The sequence below is a fragment of the Ursus americanus genome, chromosome 19 (assembly GCF_024610735.1).
Source record: "Ursus americanus isolate L20-20 chromosome 19, mUrsAme1.1.p, whole genome shotgun sequence".
Classification (NCBI taxonomy): Eukaryota; Metazoa; Chordata; class Mammalia; order Carnivora; family Ursidae; genus Ursus; species Ursus americanus.
In genome coordinates, this window is record NC_142145.1 from 37804053 (window position 1) to 37825298 (window position 21246).

The following is a 21246-nucleotide window of genomic DNA, read 5'->3' on the forward strand; positions in this document are numbered from 1 at the left end:
TTGATTCTTGAGGATTTATGCCTATTAGGCAAATATAAAGTGCATTACTCTTGACCCATGTACAGTAGCTTTTATTGAATTATAAGTTGATATTACATCCTTGACTTTTAACAAAAGTTGATGAAAGTAATGGTCAAAATGGATTATTGCTGCTTGGTTTTTTAAATTAATGAAAGAGGTAGTCATACTGTTCAAGGTGTTCAAAACTTATGCACTTAATTTGTGTTAGATTTAAGAACTAAGAAAAAACTTTTCTTGATAAAATTATATTCCTTCTCTTCTTAATAATTGGCACTCTCTTATATTTCATGTTTCCTTCTGGTTTAAGCAGCTCAGAAACTAAGAATCATTTATAGTGTAGATTGTAAGCACAGTCACTCTTCTTTTCCCTTTCTGCGTTCCATATTTAATTTACAGTTTTGGTTATGTACTCTTTTACTTTTGTTTCAGTGTTTTTAATTTACTAAGATTCTTCCCTACTCCGTTCAGAAATAAAATACTTTGCCAGAGTTAGGTCAGAGGAAGCCATTAAGTGTAATATTGGGAGCATTCACATTGATGGTATATATTTGCTGGGCAAAAGAGTTAAGGTACAGACAAAATAGAAACTGTGAAAGTATATTGGGATTTAGTTGTGTATCCCCTTAATCGAGCTTCAAAAAAGTTCATTTTCCTACCATATATTTGAGGGACTAAATGTACCTAAAAAAATGCGATAAAAATAAAGCATTGGGTACTCAACAGTTCTTGATGGTGAAAACAGTTCAGGACAAAATAAAACTTCATATACCTTGCTGGGAACATAACTTCCTTCCCAATTCTCCTGGATTAGAGTTTTGTTTGTCAGAAAAAAGGGGTAAATTGGCTCATTAGTATTTTCACTTAAATCTCTGAATTTTGTTTCTATTTTTCCCTCCCTTTTCTAAGTGAAATTTGATTTTGTTGAAAGGAATGGATTTTGGAGTCAGATATTTCTTAATTTGAATCCTGGTTCTGCTAATTATTTATTCAGAGAATATCGAGAATATTAACCATTAAGAGCTTAGGTTTGTGATCTCATAAATGAGTGTAACAATATGTGTATTGTACCTTTGTATATATTCTATATAAAACATTTAACTTGGAGCCTGACAAATAATATTCAAAAGCATTGGGGATGAACAACATAAAAAACTCTCCATAGAACGGACTACCTTCACTCTTTAGGATAAAACAATAATTAATAACCGACTTGCACATTTAACTCTGGAATCTATCTCCTAATAAATATGTAGATTCTAAACAACACATTAAAAGTAGTAATAGCTATTTGTTGAATGCTTAATATGGGTGTTGCCTCAGGTAAACTATTTTATATGCATTGTCTTCTTTTACTCCCACAATAATTTTGTGGAAAAGAAATGTTAATCCCAATTTTATATATTTGAAAACTAATATTTGATAAATTTGAAAACATATTGATATAGCAACCATGATAACCTATACTCAGTATAAATTGGTAGAACCTTTCTGGAAAGTAGTTCATCAATATATGTAAAAACTTTTTTTAATCTATTTTTAAAAATTTTTTATTATTGGGATGCCTGGATGACTCAGTCATTAAGCATCTGCCTTCAGCTCAGATCATGATCCCAGGGTCCTGGGATGGAGCCCCATATCAGGATCTGTGCTCAGCAGGAGCCTGCTTTTTCCTCTGCCTGTCACTCCCCCTGTTTGTGCTCACTCTCTCTCTCTCCCTGACAAATAAATAAATAAAAATCTTTACAATAAAAAAAATATTGAAATATAAACAACATACAATATTAAATCAGTTTCAGGTACATGGAATGATTCAACACGTCTATGTATTACACAGTGCTGACCACTGTAAGTTTAATTACCATCTGCTACCGTACAATGTTATTACAATATTATTAACTATATTCCCTATGCTGTATTTTCATCTCCATGACTTATTTATTTTACAACTGGAAATTTGTATCTCTTAATCCCTTTCAACTATTTATCACATCCACTCATGTTTTTTTTTTTCCTCTGGCAGCTACCAATCTGTTCCCTGTATTTACAAATCTGTGTTTTGTTTTGTTTTGGTTTGGTTCGTTGTTTGCTTGTTTTAAATTCCACATATAAGTAAAATCATATCGTATTTGTCTTTTTCTGTCTGACTTATTTCAGTTAGCGTGATGTTTTCTAGGTCCATCCATATTGGTGCAAATGGCAAGATTTCATCATTTCTTATGGCTGAGTAATATTCCATTGTATATATGTATACCACATCTTCTTTATCCATTCACCTATTGAAGGACACTGAGGTTGCTTCCATATCTTGGTTATTGTGAATAATGCTGCAAGGAACAAAGGGTGCATATATATTTTTGAATTAGTGTTTTTGCTTTCTTTGGATAAATACCCAATAGTAGAATTAGTGGATTGTATGGTATTTCTATTTTTGATTTATTGGGGAACCTCCATACTGTTTTCCATAGTGGTTGCACCAATTTAAATTCTCATTGACAGCATATGAGGCTTCCCTTTTCTCCATATTCTTGCCAACACTTGTTATTTCTTGTCTTTTTTATTTTAACCATCCTGACTGGTGGGAGGTCATATCTAATGGTTTTGACTTACATTTCACTGATGGTTAGTGATGTTGAGCATCTTTTCATGTGTCTGTTGGCCACTCATGTATCTCTTTTGGAAACATGTCTACTTAGGTTTCCTGTCCATTTTTTAATTGGATTATTTGGTTTTTTGGTGTTGAGTTGTAGAATTCCTTTTTATACTTTGGATATTACCCCTCATTGGATCAACATTTGAAAATATCTTCTCCAGGCATTCAGTAAATGACTTTTCATTTTGGTGATGGTTTCCTTTGCTGTGAAAAAGGTTTTTATTTTGGTGTAGTCCCAAAGTTTATATTTGCCTTTGTTTCTTTTGCTTGAAGAGACATATTCATAAATATGTTGCTATGACTGATGTACAAAAGATTACTACCTCTATTTTCTTTTAGGAGTTTTATTGTTTCAGGTCTAACATTTAGGTATTTAATCCATATTATTTTTGTTTTTGATGTAAGGTAGTGGTCCAGTTTTATTCTTTTGTGTCTAGTTATCCAGTTTTTACCAACATCATTTATTGGAGAGAGCCTTTTCCTTATTACATATTTTCGCCTCCTTTGTCATAGATTAACTACCATCTAACCGTGGGTTTATTTCTGCACTCTGTATTCTGTTCCACTGATCTGTGTGTCTGTTTTTGCACCAGTACCAAATTGTTTTGATTACTATAGCTTTTTAGTATGCTTTGAAATCTGGAATTATGATGCCTCCAGCTTTGTTCTTTCTCAAGATTACTTTGGCTACTAGACTCTTATGATTCCATACAAATTTTAGGATTATTTGTTCTAGTTCTTTGAAAAATACTATTGGTATTTTGATAGGTATTGCATTAAATGTGTAGAGTAGTAACTTTGTGTAGCATAGATATTTTAACAATATTATTTTTTCCGGTTAATGAGCATGGTATATCATTTCATTTGTCTTGTCTTCACTTTCTTTCGTCAATGTCATACAGTTTTCAGAGTATAGGTCTTTTACTTCCTTGGTTAAATTTATTCCTGATATTTTATTATTTTTGATACAATTTTAAATGGATTGTTTTCTTAATTTCTTATTCTGCTACTTTATTATTAATGTATAGAAGTATAACAGATTTCTATGTATTATTTTGCATCCTGCAACTTTACTGACTTCATTTATTAGTTCTAATAATTTTTTGGTAGAGTCTTTAGGGTTTTCTATATATAGTATTATGTCATCTGAAAATAGTGACAGTTTTACTTCTTCTTTAACCAATGTGGATACTTTATATTATTTTTTCTTGTCTGATTGCTGCAGTTAGGACTTTCAGTACTATGTTGAATAAAAGTGGTAAGAGTGGACATCCTTGGCTTATTCAATTTTTCACCATTGAGTATGATGTTAGCTATTGGTTTGTCATGCCTTTATGTTGAGGTATGTTCCCTCTAAACCCACTTTGTTGAGAGTTTTTAATCATGAACAGATGTTGGATTTTGTCAAATGTTTTTTCTGCATCTGTTGAGATGATCATATGGTTTTTATCCTTCATTTTGTTCATGTCATGTATCATGTTGACTGATTTGTGAATATTAAACCAACATATATAGAGAGAGAACTTTAAATACATTTGTAATCTATAGTTAATTAACATTATTTCTAAAAACAAGGACTTAAAGAAAATCACCAGGTAACAAAGATGAACAAAGGCTACAAAGATAAATGTTAAGTATGTTTGTAATAGTTACATAATAACAAGAAGAAAATATGTTCCAGGAGGATAAAAATTGTTTGCTTTGTACACTGGGGCATCTCAATGTCTAGAACACTGCTTAAAACAAAGTAGATATTCAGTAAATGTTTATGGAAAGCATGAATACGTAGTTAACATATATTGGGAAAACTGAATAAACAAATTTTTCAGTAGTAGAATAGTTGTTACAATATGTGAGTACAAGAATAAATTGTAAATTCATTCAGTTTTTAGTTTTAAAAAATGGGACTTTTGGGTTTTTTTAGTGGCTGAGAAAGATCTTACTAGGTTGATTCTACCAAACAAAAATTTTCATGCCTGGACCTAAAAAGGAATACACCAAAAAGTCACAATGCATATCTCTGGGTTTGTAGATTCAGGTTAATTTTACTTTTTGTAATTTAAAAATGTTTCCACGAAAAGAACCCCATATATTTTCATAGGAAAAAAAGGTGAAATATTACCCTCCTGTTTATTTTTGGAAAGAATCAGTTTGGGCTGCTACCTGGACTTTTTGTTAGGATTCGGCCACTAAATAGTACTCTAACAACGTAGAGCCAGAGCTGCTCTGTCCCACTGATTCAGTCCAACTCAGTTATTTGCAGAAACACTAAATTTTTCTTTATGACTATAACTCTTACTTTTAAAGTCTATTTATTTTTGTCCTGGTCTCAGAACTTTTATAATTATTTGAGTTCTCCAACTTTTGTCTTAGCTCCCCTCCACCACTGGAAAGCAGACTGATGCTACTTCCTTGATTCTGAGCTTATATCTATTTATATTTAGTATTTACTCCTCTTTTCTCTTTAAAAGCGAGTTTCTGGACACGCAGCATCATTCCATTGCTCTTCAGTTCTTTGTCCTAGCCTGAGTCTCTTCCAGTATAATAGCTCTTTGCTGCCACCTTCTGGTTTTTGCCTGCTAAAGCCAGGCAGCAGGTCAAAGGTGACTATTTTAGTGTGGTCTCTTCCCAGCATCTGAGAATGCTCCCCCTTTTCTTTGGCTTCTTTCGAGCTCTTCAGAGTGATCTTTTGATATATTTCATTCTCCAAAACCAGAGTTAACTAATTGTTACAGAGACTTTATGTCCCCAAAGCCAAAATTTTTTACTAACTTTTTACAGAGAAAGCTTGTTGACCTCTGAATATAAGAATAGCCAAGTATAGGGGGCAGCCACAGCATTTGTGGATGAACAAAGTACCAAAAGCAGTAATAATCATGGAAGAGGCTGCCTTCCCCCAAAGCAGAGTAAGGTCTTACTGGAGAGAGTGTGGCTGTGTCTCAGTGGATGACCATAAGCAGCCACCTGCCAGATGCCAGAGAATTTGATGGAGGTTAAATGGAGTTTGAATGGAGTTTCTGGGTAGAGAACATGGCTGGAGGGTAAGCACCATTGGTTTTCCACATACCAGCTGGCAACGATTCTACAGAAAGAATAAAATAACTGGAATCAGAACAAGGATGTGAATGAAGCACCTTGCTGCAGCCTCGTAAGCCCCTCCACTGCCCTCTATTGACACAGCCTAACTTAACTCCAGCTGGGAAAAGAAAACTGTTCACATACACAGCTCCAGCATCTCAAATTAGGGTTAAAAGAGTGGATTTAGAACTAAGAGGCAATAATTAGATAACTGACACAAATACATAGTTCACATGCAAATTTCTCTAATTCAGTTGGTTTCTATATGTAACTTAGCCCCATGCATTGTATTTATCTCATAACTTTTGAGTCTCCTTTCATCTTAGAGTCTCCTACATTTAAAAAAAAATTGTCTTTCATTACATTAACATTTGTTGAAGAGTCTAGGCCTAGTTGCAGAACATGTCTCGCTATGGATTTATTTTTTGTTTGCTCATGATTAAGATTCAGGTTAAACACTTTTGGCAGGAATATTACATAGTGAAACATCACAAAGCACGTAGTGTAAGTTTGTCTCATTACTAGTGATAATAAGTTTGATCATTTGGTTAAAGTTATGACGAACAGATGTATTCATTTTTCCTGTTGTAATTATTATTAATAAATACTCAACTGAGTAATATTTTAAGAACAGGCAATTGTCTTTGTTTCATATATATATGTGTGTGTGTGTATATATATATATATATACACATATATATATATACTTCAATTTAGCATCTATTGTTAATTCTTGGTTGAATCCATTATTGTAATAGTTGTGGAAGGGCAGTTGTTGTGGGCTTTTATTCCCTTTACAATGAACTGGCAATGAGAACTGAAAAGCTGGGTTGCAAGCCACGTTCATAAAAGTGGCAGTCTTCTTTCAGTTCTGATTCAGGCACTTATGTCTGCATTTCCTACCACTTCACCTGTTTCCCCGTGTCTCAGGAAAACATCTTATAGGCCTGGTTTCATTCTCCATCCTTAACATGCTGTTTATAAATAAGAATATGTGTGATTATGATATTTTAATGGATCTTGAGTTTCTCATTATATAAAGAGATTTTTTTAAAAAACATATTTTTAAGTTTGAAAGAACCTAGAACTTTTACAGTTTAATTACCCAACCTAGGAACCAAAAGCAGTTTGTTATTTGTTAATGCATTTATTCAACACTTTATTTAGGAAATGTTTTTACAACTACTATATAACTCTGTCATTCTCCAGCCTCTCTTCTTGAACATTTTCAATAATAGTTCAATTCGTATTTTACTAAGAAGACCACACTCTATCTGTTGTGTTAAGTCTACAGTATTATGTATCCATTTAATCCTGATATTGTTTTTAGCAGCTACATAATTCATATTGCGTAATTAAAAGGCAGTAATTCTGATTGTGTGGTAATGTCAAGTATAACTATGGAGAGTTTAAATCTATCCACATATTTTTTCCCACTAACTTCCAAGGAATGTTTTTTTTTAAGAAAAAAATTTATTCTAGCCAAATGGAGAACCTGATCACATTTTACAAACTTCAAACTTGAATCGTGTCTACCTTGTTTTCAAAATTGAATGTGTGCCTTCTGGAAAGTAATATTAAAAACAAACTGATAGTTTTTAAAAAGAGAAGTTGAAGACTCATTAGTTTTCCCTTTTTGGTTACTTTGGTATTTTAGTTCCGGCTTATAGAGTACAAACTGAACTGAACTGAAATTCTGTATTCTTTTTCTTGGGGTTGTATCACTTTGCTTCAAATAACATCAGGAGTTTTGTTTGTTTGGTTGGTTGGTTGGTTTTTGTTTTTTTATAATACTCAATTTTTAATGAATATTTTACTCTCTATTATAAGTAAAATGTATCTTGTGTTAGCAATTGTCTTTAGTAATGTTTTCTGATATTCTATAAATAAAACCTCCTTTTCTAAATGTTTGATAATTTGTAGGGTAGAGAAGAATTCTTGAAAAAACTCACACGAGGTAGAGTGGCTAATGGAATGATGATTCAGGTAATCCTAATTTGGTTTCAATATTTTATTCTTCCTTTAATTTGCATTTTACTTAGCATTTTAAATTTGCCTGTAATGAGGCATCTTTTCACTACTTGGTTTGCAAGCCAGCAGTTTTCTCTCCTTAGCTGATGACAGTTGCCCTCTGTGTACGACTAGCAGTGTCTGATCATGCATAAAGAAACTGACCTCCCATACACATATCTCATTTTGTGGCTTAATGGGAATTTCTGCCAGTCTAGTAAAAGGGCAGTGAGATCTTATTCCTAAGTGTCTCTTTAGTTTGCTTTGTGATGATGTTATGTTTTCTGTACTTTTAGTGCCTTTCAATGGAATTTCTTTAACACTGAAAGAAAAATATGCTATGATATTTCTATATAAAGATTTTGAAATTAAATTATTATAACTAGCAAAATCAATTTTAATTTTTTTTATCTTTATCTACCACCTGCATATCCTTTGGAACCAGGGTTGGGTGTTTTGATCCTTGTCATGTTTCTAGAATGCCTCCCTTTCAGAAATACAGAAATATTTAAAATTATGAAAATAAAATCAAGAGGCAAAACAGTTCAAAACAGTGTCATTTTATACACTTATTTGAGATTATCTGGACCTCTGGTCTTCTTTTAAATAAACACAAATTGTGATTTCTTCTGTTAGGAAATTTGGGGTTTTCAAACATATAAAAACAGTGTTCTCTACTTCTATATGCTGAAAATGCCAAATTTTCTGATTTATTTTTCTATGAATATATATGTTCAATAATTCTATAATCTTCTAGTCCTTTCTGCTTAATATTTTGTCATTAACTTCTTGTTCATTGGTTTTATTGGATCTTAGATTACAGGAATTACGTATATTTCAATATTTGTTGTTAGTGTGCTTTTTAACCTTATTATCTTCCAATACTTACTTAAGAATGTTTGATTTTTATTGTCTATATTAAATTTTTCTCTCATTTTTTCTAATAATAACTATGCATTTTATAATTTTGCTATTTTCTTACCTATTGCTTTTTATAGTGGCATATTTTTTTAAAAATTTTCAGATAACAACAAACATTACTGCCTGGCTCAGGATTGAGACTCAATAAATGTTTAAATTCTTTTTTAAGTTTTAATTCCAGTCAGTTAACATACAATGAAATATTAGTTTAAGGTGTACAATACAGTGATTCAACAATTCCATATGTCACCCTGTGCTCATTACGAGTGCACTCTTTAATCCCCATGTTTAGATAATTAATAACCGAATGAATTATTTTAAATCTTTGCTGGCAGAAAAATTTGTATTCCATTCAAGAAGAACAGATACTTGAGAGGCAGGAACTTTTGAAAGAGAAAGCAATGTATGCTCTAGCACTGGCAGAGCTAGAGACACCTCTGATGGAACTAGAAGAAGATGCTATAAGAATCAGAACTATCTACAAAGAACATTCTGATGTAAGCATTTATTATTAATCCAGAAGCTAATTTCCGGGAATATTTAAGTCAATAAGTCATGTATGCGATTTTACATGATTACTTGGAATATTATGATTTCACATAGGAAGACATAAAAGCATGAACAAAGTACATATTTTACGACCACTCAACTGATCTATAGTGGAACTACATAGCAAGACTATTAATGCTATTACTGGAACCCCACAGTCTATATTAGAGTGTACTCAGGAAAAGCAGTTTTCAAATGAATGGGTAGTGATTTATCTGGTGTGATTGCCCACTATGTTAAGTTTAATTCAAAGTCTTCACTGCTTGTTAATAAAATGCTAAAGCTATGTTTGCTCAAATATAAAATATAATGCATCTTGACATTTTTATGGCAAATATTTGATGTATGTAGAAGAAGTTAAGACACCTAGGATGAAAAATAAAGCAAATGTCGATAAAATATTTTCAAAACAACAAGTTTATGGCAGTAACTGATATTGCTAGCCCTTCCCAAAGAAAAATTTAGTAGAAAAATATGTATGCATCATGTCATTAGTCTTTTGGAAAAGTAGAGGGTGTGGTAAGAGTTATATATTCTTGTCCTTAGATGCAGGGAGGACATACATATATTCATTTGGGCCATTTTGGCAACAGGATTTTTTTTTCTTTGTAAATGATGATGTAATTTTATATTCTTAGTCTTTAATAATTTTCAGGGTTTTTTTTCAATTTAAAAAGCTTTATGATTTATAAAATGTTCTCATTATGAAAGTTTATTTTGATCTTCAAAGTCTTCCTATGAAATAGCCAAGACAGAGTTTATCTGGATCATAGACTTCAGAAAACTTGGGCCTAAAAGCATGAAGCTACTTGTACCAGACCATAAAACATGGCAACAACAAATTCTGAGTATACTGCTATACTCAGGGCTTGTAATTGCTTATCCTAGAGCTCACGTAATGAATATATGACCAGTACTAACACCTAGTGAGATAAATGATTTTAATAATGGCTCCTCCTTACATTAGTGATAGAAATTTATTAATTGCTTTAAAAGCCTCAGTATAATCATCTGAGTATAATGAATTCCTGAAAAGATTAATGACTTTTATTCCCCCTTATTTTATAGTAGCCATTGTTTTATCTCATAGTTCAGTAATCATTTTTGTTTTTATTATATTTTAATAGTTTATAAATCATAAGAACTATCAGTTTAACACAAACTCTTGAAAACATTAATAAGTTTTTATGTACTTTTGGTAATGATTGCTGACAATTTGTATTTGGAGTTTTAATTCTGGTTAAGATATTTTAAATATCATGGTGAAAATGTACAATTTCTATGTGAGCTTCTTGGTTTTTGTTAGTTAGCTAAAATTGGATAGATTTTGGTTTTCTCCGGTAATTCAAATGGACTACTGGGATGTAGATATCATATGTGGTCCTTTTCCTTTATACCAAAATATATATAGTTATTATTAAAATAGTCACTTGGGAACTATTTGGCCTAAACCAGGATAATTGGATTGCAAATGCTGCACATCTTAATTTCTGAATGTCTTCTAGACATTAAATGATATAATTGAGAGGAGAGACTATGTTAAAAGAAATGTGGAAAGAACTAAGCAAAAATTGCGAAGAAAGGGGAAGAAAACCCGTGATGCAATAATAGAAACTGAGGTAAGAAATTTAACATCAAAAATAATTATGAATTTACAACTTCTTTATGTCAATGAAAACTATTCAAGCAAATTTATTTTAGGTGGATGCCTCTCATTTCTAATTGGTTGCTCTATGTCGTTTCTACACACACACACACACAGGCACACACACACGCACACACACACACACACAACACAGTCTCTGTGTCTTCATTTTTTCTCTCTTACACTGTTTTTCCCATTGTACTAGTGCATCCTCCTGTTAACCTCTCCTACAAAGTAGAGGTAGGAATTTGTATCGTACTAACTAGTACCGTGTTTCTACAGATGAGACCAATATACAGACTGAAACATCTGTTAATATCCAACATCTCAGTTTTACCCTCAAGCTGGTGTGTAGGCAGCATGAACAAATGGTCATATATCAAAGGGCTTCAGGGCTTTTTCCAAATTAGAAATATTTGCTCCCTGAAAATCTTCTTTAATATTCTGTCTTTAGAGAATCACTGGATATGGGGGAGTGGAGATAATCCATTGTCTTTAACTTGCTCTCCTCTGTATATACTTTAAAGGTCACATCAGTTGGATTTGTTGGTGGACAGCATGTTGGCTATGAGATAGAGGTGTAGGTGTAATCATATCATTTTTTAAAAAGTTTGTGCTAGGCCACAAAAGAAATGTAAAAATTATCAAGGAAAATAGTAATAATAATAACAACAGGTACTGGTATTTTACATGTCCTCTGTATACCAGGCATTATTTTAAGTGCTCAGACATATTAACTCATTTCAACTTCATAATAACTCTGTGAAGATTGTGCTATTATTATCCCCATTCTACAGTTGAAGAATCTAATGCCTTGTTTTTGAATTAACTTGTTCAGTTTCACACAGCTCATTAATGGTGGAGTTGAGATTCACTAAATCCAGTGCTGGCATTAGAGTCTGTGCTCCTAACCATTACATTATTCTGGTCAGATCATACAGGTTACTTTTGTTGAATACAATGAAGCAAAATCAGAGCTCAATAGCAAAAAAAGTAGAGCAAAAAGAAAACAGATTACTGGAAATATTTTTTAAATTACATTTTTTTGCATTATCTGCTTCTGTGTTAAGGAATATTTAGAAGCACAAATTATTTATAAATGACTGATGGTAAACTATACAGCAAAATTTATGGAACAGACCAAGGTAATACGTTAGTATTACCAACAAATTATGTTGGTAAGAAAAACTTAAAGTACTTAGCATATCTATAAGGACAGAAGGAAGATAAAAACAGCTATGGGAAAAATTAAAAGAGACATAATTATATATAGTAGTGGAAGAAAGAATGCTATTTTGCATAGAAGTTTGTTTTAAAATTTAGATGAAGTATATAATTTATTTATAAAATACAAATAATGAAAACTGGGTAAAGAGGGAAAATCACAACAAGAGTAGAGTAAAAATTATAGGATAAATGTAATTTATCTATACCACTAACCACAAGAACAAGCACAGGGGTGCCTGGGTGACTCAGTCAGTTAAGCCTCTGACTCTTGATTTCAGTTCAGGTCATGATCTCAGGGTAGTGAGCTTGAGCCCCACATTGGACTCCATGCTGGGCATGGAGCCTACTTGAGATTCTCTTTCTTCCTCTCCCTCTGCCCCTCTCCCCCAGCTTGCACGTATGTGTACTCTCTCTCTCAAAAAGAAATAAAAAAATCAAATACAAAAAAAAAAAAAAAAAAAAGAACAAGCCCAAATACTTTACAGGCCTCCTTATAAAAACCAGATACAGACCATAAGAAAGTATTGAAAGCTTCTAAATTCATTCTGTAATAATATAATTCTGAAACTGTAACTGAAAAATACTAGCTTCAAAAAGAAATCTATAGGTGATCTCACTTATGAACACAGATGACAAACTCTTAAATATAGCAGTGAATTGAGTTTTTACAATGTGATTAAAAAGCATGTATTATGCAAAGTAAGATTCCACTGAAGAATGTGAAGATGAGTCAACATAAACAAATGTACAGCTGACACTTGAACAATGCAGGGTTTAGGCGGTGCCAGCCTCCACATAATCGAAAATCCACGTGTAACTTTTGACTCCCCCAAAACTTAACTACTAATAGCCTACTGTTGATTGGAAGCTTTACTGATAACAATAGTTGATTAACAAATATTTTAGATGCTATAGATATTATATACTATATCCTTATATTAAAGTATGCTGGACAAAAGAAAATGTTATTAGGAAAATCATAAAGAAGAAAAAATACATTTACAGTAGTGTGCTGTGAAAAATCTGCATGTAAGCAGACCTGCACAGGTCAAACCTGTGTTGTTCAAGGATCAACTGTACTAATAAAATTCAGTACATTTACAGAAATGAAAGACAATTAACCTAAAATATTTAATAAAACACTATAGCCAGTAATGATTTTCCAAAAGTCTTTTAACTATGTAGAAATAGAATGAAAACATCCTTACCTTGATAATATGTTATAGTGTGTCTACCAGTATTTTCCAGCAAACGTTATACTTAATGGTGAAACATTAAAAGTATTTCCATTAAAATCAGGAACAAAAACATTGAGACAAGCTCCTACTACTCAACATACTACTGTTATTGACAACAAATTACTGGAACACATGTCACGAAGGTAAAACATATGTGTTGAACATGGCAATGGAAAACCACCCGGTTCTCATGTCCACATCTAAATACTAGTTTCCAAAAATATTAACTAAAAATTGCCAAAGGTGGTATGTCTAATAAATATAACAAGTTTCAATGAAAAATATGGCTGAACACTTTCTTTGTGTGTGTGCTCAATATGATAGAAGGTACCAGGAGTTGAAGGGCTAGAGGAGAAGGGTTAATTTTCTTTTATTTTTCTTTCTAATAAGTTTGTCTTTCCATTTACTAGTAAGCACTTGAGATATATTAAACTGTTGGGATTTGCTGGAATTGGGGAAGTAAAAGGAGAACTTTGTTTACTCAAGAAGTACATCATCTTGTTGGGGAGCAGACAAGGACACAGAGAGCATTAATACACTGTGAGCAAAGCCATGACAGCAGTATAATGAGGTAGAGAAGTGTCATGGAGGAGGAAACCTGACTGAACTAAGGGAATTGGGAAGGTTTTTCAGAGGAAGTTATATCTAAAAATGAGAACTACTAATGGAGTAAATGAAGGTTTAAATACTTAACATTTCTATGATGTTGTGTAGAATAGAGAAGATGTACAAAAAGCCTTAAAAAATTATTGTGACTGGAGGTACTTATTATTATTATCATTATATAATTTTTAAATTGATGAAGAAATGAAGTGACATTTTAGAAACAGGTATTGCTTGCAAAGCAAAGCAATCATGGAATAGTACTATGTGTTTGTGGAATTGCAAGTATTTTGGTATAACCAGAGAGCAGGGAACCTATTATAAGAGTGAAAAGAGATGAAGCTAGTGAGATGGGCAATATACAGGTGAAGAAATGCCTTATGCGCCATGCTGTTGAACCCCAAACTATTGTAATGTCAAACATCGTTAATAGCACTTATTAAGTACTTTTATGCTAATAGGTGTACAAGCCATACTGTAGACCCTGTTTCTGTCTTCTGATAACTTAAGTTCTAAGACAAATAATTTTTAAGACAAATAATTTTATCTTCGCCGCATGGGCCATTACTGAATTTTTACTATCTTTACCCCCAAATTAAATCTTAGGCGTAGATTCTAAACTTACTATGTTTAGATAATTTAAAAAATAAATCTAAATAAAAATATTAAAATCTTAAATTCTTAATCTAAAATCTTAAAAAAATCTTAAATAAAAATTAAAAATATAATTTTAAATTAATAATTGAGAATCTGAATATAATCTTTATTACCTAATATTACCTAATATGAAAAATGTTGTATACTAAAACATTAATTAACTGCAATTCAGATTTTTAGATTCTTCCAGGTCTGGACATGAAAGTACCCCTGGGTTGGAAAGCCTCCAAATTACTGAAGCCTGTGTCCCCCAGGAGAGAGAAAAAATAAGCCAAAGAGTGGTCAGATTATAAATGTACTGTTTTATGCTTCTATTCCCATTTGCTCTGGTGGCAGTCAGCATTTATCAAAAGACTTAGAAATGGCCATTGGGGGGAGTCCCCAAACTTTTGCTCACTGCAGATGCGCAGATTTGTACTCCTGATTGACATATGACATCTAACAGCTTCTCTCTAGACTCAGCTCACTATAATGATGTTTCTGATATTTTTGATGCCGTGGAAGGGGATATGCTGTTTACATTTACCAAAGCCTCACTGATGGTACCTATTAAAGTGGCAAAATACCATTTTTTGCTTTTCATTGCTGTTTGCAGGAAGCACACTCTCTCTTTCGTTTAGTGTAGAGTCTTCTGACACCACCTTCAGCACTGCTGAATTGGCTGGTATGGTCTAAGTTGTTGATACCATTGCTTCTGATGTCTTCTGAGTTTCCTGTGAGAATCATCATTCTAGATTAAGGCATGAATTATGGAATCTGACTTAAAATTCAAGTTTAGTGATAGCATGCTGTACCCAGAGTTGTCCATCCTCTTTGACTCCTACCTACTTACACCTCTTCACACTTTTTTGGGGGATTGACTTTTCTCCCAGTAATAATATAATATAATATCCTGTTGGTCGCATTGAAGAATCCTAGTCAGCCATCTTTCAACTACATTTATTAAAAACAAGCAAACCAAAAAACCCCTCATTTATCAGTAGACTAATTCCAGAACTTTCAGAAAAAGAAAGAAACAAAGGGAAGGTATGAAAATCCAAATACAATACCCAGTGTTGAAAGTCATGGACAACAGCAGATTTTTATAGGAAAATAAATATAAAAGATTAACCTTCTTGAAATCTGTAAGAATAGAGAAAGAATCAGAGAGCATATGGGGTAAATGGAAGAAAATAAGAACAAAGGGAGCAGTTGATATCTGAAATCATTTGGGAGAGTAGCACTGATTAGAAGCAATGCCAAATGAGGAACAGCATTCAGTAAGTCAGTCATCCAATCAGTAAATCATTCAGTCAATATAAACATCAACAGTCATGAAAGGATCATGCAAAAAATAGAGGCAAAATCAAATCTTTAGTTTGGAATTGCACAGGCCAGCTTTGGGGAAGTGTGCTGGTATTAAATATTGGCTTCTTTTATTTGAAAGATCAGGACAATGTATATCCTTGCCCACCTTCAGTGTACACATTTGAAAACCAGTAATGATATGTTTATATATATTTTTTTAAGATTTTATTTATTTGAGAGAGAGAGAGAGGGAGAGAGAGATATGAGCAGGGAGAGGGGTAGAGGGAGAAGCAGACTTCCCCACTGAGCAGGGAGCCCAATGCGGAATTCAAATCCCAGGACTCTGAGATCATGACCTGAGTCAAAGGCAGAGGCTTAACCAACTAAGCCATCCAGGCATCCCATCCACATGTCTATATTTTGGAAGCACCTTTAAGGTGCGCTTGTATAGGGGCATATGGACATATGGGGGGGAAGACAGTGCAAGGGAGAGAGGGGAAAAGGGAGACAGAGGAAGAGAGATGTGGGGAGAGAGACTATATAGTTCTAAGCCATCTTTTAGACAATCTCATCAGATGTAACTATGGAGAAGAGAAAACATAAACCTAAGTTGTTACTTACACTGATAATAAGTTACTGTTTGCTTTTAATTGTTTACATGGCCAGATGTAATTGTGGCCTTAAGTTGCAAGGATTTGAAAATTCTAGTATTTAAAATGAAACATCCTTGAATTTATTTTCCAGGATAAACGCTCAATAATTTTTAGAGAAATAGAGAACACTAAAAGTAAAACAATTATTTATCATTCAAAAATAGATCAATTGAATAAAAAATTAAAAGAAAAAGAGAAAGAAAATATTATTTTTGCTCAGACACTTGGGAGTTTAAAGTAAGTACTTAAATTTTATCAAAATATTAAATGTTCAATTATTATTTATAAAAGAGATAAGACCAAATTTCTTTAAGGTTTATTCTTAAAATGGTCCATTATTTCCCATCATTATTTTATGTGGAGTAGCACATGTGATATTTGATTATTTTGGTTTAAACACATAAATTGTGGGGGCGCCTGGGTGGCTCAGTCAATTAAGCGTCAGACTCTTGGGCTCAGGTCTTGATCTCAGGTTTGTGAGTTTTAGCGCCACGTTGGGCTCCACCCTGGGCGTGGTGCCTACATAAAAAACAAACAAACATAAATTGCGTTCATTTTTTATTATTCCCCTGGGTTTTTTTTTAAAAGATTTTATTTATTTTTTGAGAGAGAGAGAGAGAGAGAGGGAGAGAGCATGAACAGGGAAGAGAATGAGAAGCAGACTCCCCGCTGAACAGGGCACCCCAGGCAGGGCTCAATCCCAGGACCCTGGGATCATGACCTGAACCAAAGGCAGACACTTAACCGACTGAGCCACCCAGGTGCCCCACTCTAGGTTTATTCTTATTTGAATAACTGGCAATGTTTGTTCTTTTCCAAGTATACGAACTTTTATTAATTATGAAATTAATAATCTTTCCTGCTAATTTCGGTATTTCTCACTCACATGACACGGTTAATAATATATGGTTTTTCACCCAACATTTTTTGTTAAGTTTTGAGCTAATCTTTTAGAAATAGATATTCTGCAAAACCTTATGTAATTTGTTCATATTTATTGTCTTCAGAAACCTCTTATTTGGTCCCTTTACTAATCAGGGGGATACCTAACAAGGTTTAGTAAGGTCTTTCACTCAGAGAATGATCGTACTCTAAGACCTTTAGTGTTTCCATAAGACCCTCACTTAGAACTTAAATATTTTTCCTTTAATCCTTTTGGTTCTTACTTTTCTATTTTGTAATACATTGAGAACAGAGCTTGACGGACTACGGGAAGAATATGCATTGGTCACACTTAGGAATTATAGTTTGATTTAAATACGAAGGCTAACACAGCATTAGCAAAATCATAGCACTTGAGGGATAAAATGTCAGAAAAACAGTTATCCACAGCTTGATTACCATACCATCATAGAGTCAAGTCAGTGCACTCAACAAGGATTTATGTAATTGTTACTACAGGGTAAAAACTTATGTTAAAAATGATCATACAGCTTTATCTGAAAAATACAGTCATATTCAGTATATCGTGTAAGAAAGCAAGGAGATATGTTTATTTCAAAAGATATTCACGTTATTTAACATCTGTAAGAATATTTTGAGGCTCAGTGGTATAAGTCTAAAATTATATAATTCACATTAAACTTATAAAGTTTTAGTTTAAGAGTTAGTGAATTTCTTTTCTTTGGAATTCTTGTCATTTCAATTCTAACATTTTCTTCTATTCTGTGGCTAGATTATATTGCTTTGGGGACAAGAGTAGTCACCATGTCCCAGTGAATGAATTCCTTCTCTAAACCTGACAAAATTTTGCCTTCTCACAGGAAAGGGAGAAAAAGAATAGTTGATGCTGTGACATTGTTTATAGATTTATTAATTAACAATGATGATGGATAGTGTCAAATAATATTTGGAAAGGAAGATTATTGCAAATAAACTGTATTAGTAGTAATCTACTGGTATTTTCAATAGGTGACTGTATCAAGTTAATCATTACTTATTAAGAACCCACAGTGTGCCTAGTGCCAGACACCAAGAACAAAGAAATGATAAATGGGAAAATGCACCTTCAAGTATCTGAAGATAATTTTAGAAATATAAATTTGCATATGCAAAATGATTAAAATATGGTGATTAGAATAATAGCAATTAAAGCTGTCCTTGACTCTAATTTTTACAACTGTTTCTTAATTAGAATGTGAAAGGATTTAGACCAAGACCCATATGACATATGACTTCAGAGTTTATTCTTTTTATCACTATGAGAAAGGAAACACTTATTTTCATGCATAGATATACATATAAACATATATAGTCTATATAATGTATGTATGTGTGTGTATAATTAACTAATAAATATGCCATGTTGAATATAATCCAATCTCAAAATATTTAGTGTAGAGAACAAAGTATTTGTGGTCAAGATACAGTGATGTTTGCTGGGAGCAACTATGAGAATTTTTTGGCTCTGGTCATATTAGTTCTTCCCCATGTGAATTTCGTGGTTTCTATGTTCCATAATATTGATATTAGTGAATATTTATAGAGGATATCACATAAGAATTTTGGATGTTTTTGGTATGAATGATGAAGTGGAAAAAACATGGGCAAGACAGATAAAAGGGAAGGACCTTATTCTATTTAGAAGGTGAGGCTCACATCTAAAAATGTGAACAAAAACATTTTCAAATTTCTGATAATAGCCATAGTAGAGAAAGAGAGAAAAAAAATGAGTATTTAGTGTTGGAGCTGCTGCATCAAACAGAGTAAGACAAAACTGGATTTGCATTCTGGTTCTGTTATTTACTAATTAGCTAATTATGGTGAAGTTTAGTTTCCTCATCTGTAAATTGCTATAGTGATAATTCTTTCATAGGTTTGTTATTGTATTAAATTAGATAGTCTATTCAAAGCACTTGAACATTTCAGCCCCTCAGAAACTTAGTCCTGCTGCCTTTTTACCTAACTGTGCAAATGACTCAATTTTCTATACCAGCAGAGATAAAAACAAATATGGGTAACATAAGACAGTGCTGAGCTTTTGCAGCTCTGTTTATTCTGCACTCTGTGTTACTGATCAACTCTGGCAATTATTTCTAAAGTGTATTTGTTTTCATTATTGTTTTAGCCACTTTTTGATGCTTTTTCTATTAGTGTTTTTCCTTATTTAAATAAAAATAATTTAACCTGTGTCAGTATATACTTAGTTACAAATGACAAAATACGCACACACATACACAAACAAACGTATTCACACAACAGCTTAAACTAAACAATAGGGAAATGTGTCATATTATATAACAGGGACCGTTGGGTAGGGTAAGCTGCAGAATTGGTTGATATTAGTGAATCGGCAGCTCGGCACTAGGTACTCATTTTTTTCTCTCTCCACTATGTCCATTGTCATCAAGTTTGAAAACATGGCTCATTCACATTTAGTGGATGTTCAGCCTTTTCTGTGTGGAATTAGGTCCTTGTCTTTCATCTTATTAGTCTATACTAATATATATGTTCACTTCTAAATAATTAGCCCCGTGCTAATTGGCTTAATCTAATTATAATGTATCTCTGGTGTTATATGCTACATGGAAGAGGGTTTCTTTTAGAATGACAACAAAATAGAGGCATGCTGGGTGGGCACCCAAGAGAATCCACTAAATTTCTCCAGAGATTTTCTTCCAACTGGATCATTTAGAAGTCGTTCCATGGAGGTAGGCCTATGGAAAGGATTAGGGCATTTTCCCAAAGCCCTTCAGTTCTAAGACTTCTCAATATTGGCTCTCTTAAAATGTATCACAAATGTATTTTAAAAAATAAAATAGGAATTGATTAGTGGAAAACACAATTCTTTCTTTATAGGAACGAATTTATAACCATGAGATATAAAAGGGAGCACGCACAAGGTGTGTTTGATCATCTCATAAGCGAGAAAAAAATCTACGAAGAGAGAATCTATGAGGAAGAACAGAGATATCGAACACTCGTTACCATGAGGCAAAAAACTCTGGCAGATATTAAAGTGAGTATTATTTTTGGACTGTCTTATAATGAAGGAAATATAGTGATAGTCAACTAGCAGCTAGTTTAAGGCACTCATTTTTCATCTTGAGGTCGCAAAGATGTTTAAAATCTAAAAACTTCTTAGGTAATATCATAGTATACTTTTATATGCTATTTTTGATCCAGATAGTTATATATCCAATTATTATATATATTCATATACTCAATTACTTTTTTCCTTTTTACATTTTCAAAGACATTGTTTAATTCATTTAAAAAAATGGAACAAATATAATTAAACAAACATGTCAGTGAATGAACATACCATCTATAGAGTTATTTCTGTGATCCTTCCTATAGGAAAGTATTAATAAAAGAACAATAATTTTATTAATAATGGTGTTAAGCAATATTCTTCCATTTTAAATATGGCTATTACATAGAAAAGGGGTATTTGGGGAGGAGGGGGTCTAAAAATATGAAAATAATTGGTGCCATCTAGTGGCAATAAATGATGCCTCCTCTTGAAGAAGTTCCTGAAACACTGATGGCTAAATCTCAAGATTTGTGATATATGAATGGACTGGGGAGGCTTAGACTCAAATGCACCCCTCAAAAAGAGAAGGCTTAAGTTATTTACTGATTTCAGCATCATTCTCTACCTCATATTTTATCACAGCAGTAGAATTAGCTGTTTGAATTCAACCACATTTTCCAATCGTACTGGTGCTGAGAACACAGTGGGATCTCAATAATCATTTATTGACT

At 32.8% G+C, this 21246-nt stretch overlaps 1 protein-coding gene across 1 annotated transcript in view; it reads left to right on the plus strand.

The window, feature by feature from the left end:
• CCDC178 (coiled-coil domain containing 178) overlaps window positions 1-21246 on the plus strand; it is a 372754-nt gene that overhangs the window by 119976 nt on the left and 231532 nt on the right. The window contains exons 13-17 of the mRNA XM_087869978.1: window positions 7673-7735; window positions 9016-9177; window positions 10735-10848; window positions 16631-16776; window positions 20338-20497. Of these exons, the coding sequence (XP_087726104.1) occupies window positions 7673-7735; window positions 9016-9177; window positions 10735-10848; window positions 16631-16776; window positions 20338-20497 (645 nt within the window). The remainder of the gene's footprint in view (window positions 1-7672; window positions 7736-9015; window positions 9178-10734; window positions 10849-16630; window positions 16777-20337; window positions 20498-21246) is intronic.